This window comes from Plasmopara halstedii (genome assembly GCF_900000015.1).
Source record: "Plasmopara halstedii genome assembly, contig: Scaffold_3029, whole genome shotgun sequence".
Taxonomy (NCBI): domain Eukaryota; phylum Oomycota; class Peronosporomycetes; order Peronosporales; family Peronosporaceae; genus Plasmopara; species Plasmopara halstedii.
The window spans coordinates 1,232-8,987 of NW_020189934.1; the positions used below are offsets into that span (position 1 = coordinate 1,232).

Consider the following 7,756-nt stretch of genomic DNA (forward strand, 5'->3'; position numbering starts at 1 on the left):
AACGAACAGTATCATCGCTTTGCATAATCTTTTTAGTTTGTGTGTGAAAAGCATCACTGGTAAACAATAGTTTGCGTATATTGATAACTTAGGAATCTATGTGATCGTGTGACGTATAAAATGGCTACCCATAACATGCGCTTCAGTAGCATGAGGCTACTGTTCGCAGTTATGCGCTCATCCATTTCTGAACCGCTCTGTGAGATAGTGGTGTCAAGTAAAAGTTTGATGCCTTTATTAACTCTTTGACGACACGATTCCAAAGAAAGACAATAAACATGAAAAATGCTCATCTTGGCTACCAACATGATGCTACACAATCTAGTCCTCCGGGCGAACCTCCGTATCCCAGTCATATGTATGCAGAAGCGCATCCTGCACTCGATAAGAGTTATCCAAGTACACCAATCGATCTTGGACGAGCTGCACTACACTATCAATATCGTCAAGTGTCATATCAAGTGCATCATTTTGAGTGGTTCCGATATGAACTGAATAGTCTTGACCAAGTAGTCGCGCCTGCGACCAAAAGCACGGGCTAAAGAATTTTTCAGGATCTGGAATAATCTCAATCACTGCAGTGCGCGGCTGAGCGAATCGAGAATTGTAGAATGCTGCACCATGTGGACCAATCATCATTTTCACACGATCCCGCATGAAAGTTGCAATATCTTCAAGTCCGTTAAACTCGTCATGATGGAAATACTGCAGTTGTTCTGGTCGTCCTGTTGCATTTAACATCGCTGAGATAGCTTTCATCACTTCCACTTCGTTTAAAAGTTGTCGTCCACCATTGCGTGTTTTACCTCCAATTGATCTTGAAAGAAATAAAATGACATTGCGTTGTGAAGAACTTGATGGTGGTAGCGACTGAAAAATTGTTTCCGTAATTCGCATAGTTGTGAAAGGATGGAACAATGGCGCACGACAAGAGAATACAAGTCGCTTTGCATACACTGATTTCAAATTGTGAAAGTGTTGACCAGCTATCAGATCATAAAGTTCATTCACAATAGCATCGCGAGGTGTTTCACCAGATATAATGACTGTGTCTTTTTTTGCTGTAGTAGGGATGACAAGTTGTGCTTGACTCCAGACAGCCACAACTCGATCCATAAAATGCTGAAAAGACCACGAATCTGGAGTTGTAGCAATAACTAGCGTGTCAACGCTTATGTCGTTAGTCTGCTCAGTTACGTTACCATCGAGATCATGCAAAAATGACATATAGGAAGCATTAGTGCCCATACATGCGTTATGTGACCAAATATCTGGTGGTGGATCTCCTCGATATGCAGCATTCGAAAAGATTATATTCTGACCACGAAATACAGCAAAGTTCGCCCACAAATGATCTGTTAAAATACGCCACCGATTGTCGAGACGGCAATGAGTGATCCACATGGTCTTCATACTTGAATGAACAAATGTTGGCAACTTAAGGCGAAATGCAGGATAAATAAGTTCTTGAGCTTCGATTATATTGAATCGATTGGCTTCTTTTAAACAAGGTGCAGCTTGCTTATCCATCCCATGCATACATTTCGATAAAATTATTGGTGCCCACTGTTTGTATGAATCAGAATGGATCAAACCATCGAGATGAAGAAGTTTTACATCTAAGGCATGAGTCTCATTGTGTTGCTTTTCATATAAATCGTGTGCTCTTTCAAATGTTGGCGAGATGACTTGACGAGATTGATAAAGAGATACGTGAGGCCAAAGCTTTGTCCGCATAAAAACTATCATACTCAAAAGAAAGATCGAACTTGTTAGCAGATACCGAGACCATCGTATATCTCGAAGTTCTTTTAAAAATTTCATCAGTTGGAGCACGTGTTCACGAGGAGTAATTTTCTCTGATGAACATTGACAGAATTGTGTCTAACGAGATACGTACAACAGACTTTCGCTTTACGAAGGTGAGAGAATTCACGGGGGAGTAACGTGTGACTTACTAGTTGTGCAATGTATTTTATTGTAAAACAAATGTATTTTGTGTTCATAATATCTGATACTTGATATACAGCAAGATAGGGTTTTATAGTTAGGGGTACTTACGTACTTTTATGTAGCCACTATAATGCCAAGTATTTAAGATTTCTGATGAAGTAGTACGATAAATGCTGATATAGATGAAGGTGATGGAAGGAAAGGTACGTGGAATACGTGAACTGCATACAATTGTGTCAAATACGAAGTGCATCGAGAATGTGGGCTTTACAATTTGTACAATTATTATTGATACATTACGGCACAATTGTACAAAAAATTTCATTGCACATTTGTGCAATCTCAAGTACCAATAATATTGATATATTATATCGAAATTGATGAACTTGATGGAACTATGTGGTACACGTTGCTAGGGAAATATATTATAAGAGATAGTAAAATGTTTAAATATAGCATTAGTGCAGCGGGGCTGCCTTTCGCCTAAGGTCGGTGGCCATCGCTCTATACTTAGAATCAGCACGAGTGTAGCGAATCGCAATCCACTTACTCCAAGAGTAACTGCTACCTCAACCAAAGGCTAATCACCTCTTCCGTTTTAAAATGTAGAGCTCGGTTATATTTGCGGCAAAGCCGCCTATATCTAATTGTATAGGATTCCCAAATCAACTTATTTAAATGCATAACAACTGGTAGTCCAGCCATGTACTGACTTCTTGTTAAGGTGTAGCCACATCATTGTGTGATTACACCGTCTTGTGTATCATACACCCTTGTAAAATCACATTATCTTGCGTGACCCACCCCTTCATACCAGGGTACGTATAACCCCGTAACACTCTTTCATCAAACTGTGAACACCCACAATTCATGTTTAACTATCGCCTTGTACGAGACTTGCGTGTCTAAGCACCTCTACATTACCAGGACCTTCTGCACGTATTCTCAGCTCAGTGGGCCATATGTCTTGGGCACGAAAGACACCCAATTTCGCTGATTCCGAGCGCGCCCGCGGGCAGAGCCCTTCTTCGCACGATGCAACTTCAGCACGTCCGCGGCTTCAAGGGACGCGCATCCCAAGACCTCGAGAACCGAGCATGGGGCACCGCGCTCGCCACGGGCGATGGATTACCTCGTCGAAGATTTGCATGAACTCGACTACGAGTTGGATACTCCTTTCCCAGCAAGAGAAGACGAGGAGGATGGGGCGCGCCAACGGCGCGACGTGAGCTCAGCCCGAACCTTGCGGACGCCGTGTCCGTTCCCCGACTTCTCGGCTTCCGGGGGGAATGGTATGATTACAAATCGCCTTAATGAGAATCAAGAGCAGCAGTTGGATGCTGCCCACAGGGCGGCTCTCATGCGCGCGCATCCACGGACGTTCCTTGATCTCGTGTGGAATACGGCTTCCACACGGCGGATGTTGCAGCAGAAGCGAAGGACGCAATTATTTCATCGTAGCGCGTCTACGTGATCAAGCCCACGGTATTACACAAGCTGAGCTCTATGAAGTAAAGCTGTCCGAGCTAGCTTTAAGTCTCTCGAGAAATCCCAGTGAATATGTACTGTGCTCGACTTCGTGCTCGGAGAGAACCCGCATTGCGGACAATTCCTGGCATGCTCGCCCCTGGCAAAACCGCTGCAAATGACGAAGACCTCTTTGAGCGATGGGTGCAGCGGCATCGGGAACTTTCCTCGCTGCCCAACTTACAGCGGAGCCACAAGGAGGTAAACCTGCGCGTAAAATGCCATCTTTGGTTCGAGTTTGCCAAATTCAAGGCGCGTTGCCGACTTACTTCGAATTGTCGTTCTGCGACGTATGGGTTAATCTACTACGCCCCCGCGAGCTCTGTGGTCTCTCATACGGGGAGTCTGCAACAACAGTAGATCATAGCAGCTCAGGACCATAGCTTGAGCTCAGCTCATGGCCCTCCGGCTTCCTTGGTTATTGCCGAGAAGAGCGGAGCGTACGACGACGCAGGAAGTTATGATCCCTCTGATCATAAGCGTCAACGACGTCTGGGCAGTCTTGCCGAAATGGTACCTCAACCTCCCACGGATTCTCAAAAATTGGTTATCCCCGCTACTTCAGAACATAATAGGTCTGGCCCTGACGACGACGTCGATCCACGCAACATTTCACGTGGTAGTGGACACCACCGGTCTCGTCGCGAAGAGTCGTCGGAGAACAATGGCGACTTGGTCGATCGCCGTCCAATGATTCGCAATGCTCTTCGAATTCTTGAGGACGAGGCCCGTCGCGATTGGGACTCCATTGGGCATCGTGCTGAGGTCGCATACTGCTGCGCGGAGGGCTTAGAGAGCTTAGAGCACATTGTGCACCGTTTGCTCACGTAGAGGACTATCGCGCTCTGTCGGAGCGGCTCCTAGCTATTGAGCAGTCGAATGCGTCGCTTTATGCAAACATGGAGCGCTTGGCGCCGTTGAAGATAGAGATCATTACACTTCGTGCTCATAACCAGTTGCTAATCTAGCTTCAAAGTGGTCGGGCGCCTGTGAGCGCCGCTCTAGCGTCAACGTTTCCGCGTTCACTTTTGCCGGATCCGATACGTCTTGAGCAAGCTCACATAAAAAACACCGGGTGGGTGCGTATCCGTTTCGACAGGTCTAGCGTATACGCAAAGCCTCGATTAGCCACAATCTTAAAAGGTCGGATAAACGGAATACGGAGCTTCGTCTTAATGACAGCCGAAATTGCTTGTCTGAGAAGTTTTTATCATTTGAAAATACCAGGTCTCCGACCTTAAAGCTTTCAACATTTTCTGCTTCTTTCGTCTGCATGTTCTTTCTGCATGTCTTAGCTTTCAGCCATCACATCGCGAACGTGTTGTAAGACACTCAGTCTGTTAGACTTCACGAATAGTGAGGAGGCTAAAATCAGCAGACCGCTCGGCTGTTTCTCCTACACTAAGCCCTGAGCGAATGGCGGCGTCAGCGGGACGGGAGGATTAACGAGCTTGCTCACCTAGAACGGCGTGTAACCGGTAAACGAATACACCGTACTGTTCAGAGCAAGCCCAACAAGTGGCAGCATGGTGCTTTAACGCCTCGGCGCAGACATCTCTGACAAATACCCACGATTCACTTGCAGATTTTGGTCAACAATCTTTAGGGTACTGGGCACCAAGCTGGATATGTCAACAGCGGGCCATCCGAAGACCGATGGTTAAATTTAGCGCGTGAAACGCGTCGTCGAGAACCTCCTTTGCAGCAATTGACTCCGGGAGTCCATGTTGTCAATATAAGATCGACACACAGCGTCACTGCAGCGACACCGTCGATGTTATCCGGCACCGCCACAAGATAATTCATCTTGCTCAAAAGGTTGACAAAGACCACGACACTCGTGTTGCCCGCCAAGTCCTTCGGCAGGCCAAACACAAAGACCATACTCATGGACTTCCAACAATCAGAGAATTTCGGCAAACTGTCCTGCGGCGCCGTCTCATTCGAAGAGGGTTTCACCATTGGACACCTCTCACACGTGCGCAAATAGGTGCTCGTCGACTTGTACAGATTGGGTCATTAGAGGTGGCAACTAACAGAGTTGTATGTCTTCTCACGACCAAGATGACCACTGAGTGGGGTGTTGTGGGCCTCATAGATGATACGTTATGTCAAATCCTCACCGTGAGAAACCACAATTCGTGGCGTATCCGTCGAATCGGCGCTGTAATACAGCAACCCGTTTTTTTAACGAATATAAGTGCAACCGTTCGCGAAATCGCGATGACAACGTCTCGTCCGATTTTCTAAACTCCTTGCTCCCGAAAGCCCGTAGCAGCGCTACGCACATATCACCACCCGCGTACGCGGCGCGGGTCACATCCGTCACTGAAGCTGCACCGTCATTACTTGAGCAAGATCGTAATCCGATCTGCGTGACAACACATCGGCCAAAGCATTCTACTTTCTAGGCTTATACTCACCTCGATGTTATATCCTGCGAGCCACCTGGTCATCCTCTACGCGAGCTGAGGCGACTGAGTCGTAGTGCGTAGTGACGCATGATCTGTGTAAATCACAAACGGCTAGGAGACGAGCAGGTGCACCCTGAACTTGACAAGAGCACAGTTCATCGCAAGTAATTCCTTGTCGTGGACTGGATTATGCTTTGTTGCGGCACTGAGCTGGCGAGTCTTAAGATCGATCACCCGATCTCGCCACTCGGCGTTTGCTTGTAGCAGTGCACAGCCAGTGCAAAGTCCAAAGCAACGACACTGAAGAAACAATCAGGGTCTGGCAACGCCAGTATTGGTGCAGGCTGTCTTTGACCCTGTTAAAAGCCTTCTGATGCTCGATTTCCCAACACCAATCCGTATCCTTCTTAACGAGATTCGACAATTGCCATGTCATTTCCGCATAATTTGCGCTATACTTGTGCAAGTAGTTGGCGAGGCCAAACCACTCACGCCAGTCTTTTTGGTTTAATGGAACTGGCCAGTCCACAATGGCCTAGAACTGAGTGGGATCCGCTCGAAGGCCACACTTCCCAATGAAGCATGCTAAAAAAGGGATTTTCCACGCTGAAGATGCACTTGTCTGCATTAGCATACAGCTTGTTCGTACGCATGCACTCCAGCACCGCTCGCAAATGGACGATTTGGCTCTCCTCATTTATCCTCCCGTGCCCGCACGACTGTGGACGAAGATGTCGTCAAAAGATGTATGTGCATACGCCTGATGGGGCCTAAACAATTGCGTCACAAGACGATAACATGCTTCTGGTGCGATTGACAGCCCCCAGAGCATCCCGATCAGAGTACCCACCGCTGTCAGCAAAATATCACTCGCTCTCATGAGCAAATAGTAATATCCATCGACCAAGTCGAGAGCACTGTACTTCGTACATTCAGCCACGTTGTTCTGGAGGACATCCGTCCTAGGAATTTGCGTCTGGGCTGGAATGGTGGCAGCGTTGAGCTTATTATAAGCATGAACCATACGCCACTTGCCGTTTCGCTTCCGAATACAAAATGTGGGTGTCGAATGGGAGACTTGCTCTTACGCACTATTCCTGCGTCGTGCTTCGCACGCAAGAAGGCGTCAATGACGTCACACTGCTCTTTGGGCAGAAGCCATTGGCGTGTTACGCAGTATTTGGCTCCGGGAATCAGGTCAATCTACACCTCGGTCCGGAAGTAGGACAGAAGGTGAGTCTTTGGAGACAACGTATTAGAATTCCTTTACCAAGGAATAGAATGGATTCGAGTAAATTTTTAGGGTCGACTACCCACTTTCTGCGCTCAGCATCCTCGTGGTTTTCTCCAGGAGAGCTTCATCCAGAAGCGACGACGAGTTGATTCCCTCTTTCGTCGTAAAATGTCCACAATGACTACCTCGCCTGCCTTCAAGGCCCGCCGGACTCATCGAGGTACATCTCGTCCAGCTCAAGGAAAGTATTCAACGCAGGAAAGGCCTCGATTCTGACGACGACGCATTCCTCCCCCACCATACCGTTGACGAGGGTGAACAGCTGTGCGCTATCGTCTACTTGTTACGTGCCACTCCACGTTCAGCCCGCGAACCACGCTCGGGACTCCTGCCCGATACACCTTAGGTGTTCGACATCTCGGATACTCCGATATCCAGCACATTATTTTTGCCCGCGCCCATAGAGCTTCTGCTTCCTAGCAGAGGTGTGTTCGTAATTCACCTACGACCACCAGGAGAAGTACACTTGCGCTCAAGGATTTCGACTTCGTAATACACCGAAGCTCCACAACAACCACTAACCAAACTCAAAGCTGCCGGAATGCGTGGACAGAGTGGATCCGTTCAA

The 7,756-nt window shown here is 47.4% G+C and overlaps 1 protein-coding gene across 1 annotated transcript; it reads right to left on the bottom strand.

The window, feature by feature from the left end:
* Positions 1-321: 321 nt before the first annotated feature.
* Positions 322-1,539, bottom strand: PHALS_06507 (Glycosyltransferase AER61, uncharacterised; the record flags this gene model as incomplete). Its single annotated transcript, XM_024719800.1, has 1 exon — positions 322-1,539. The coding sequence occupies one exon, from the start codon at positions 1,537-1,539 to the stop codon at positions 322-324; it is 1,218 nt and encodes a 405-aa protein (XP_024585063.1).
* Between the last annotated feature and the right edge of the window lie 6,217 nt (positions 1,540-7,756).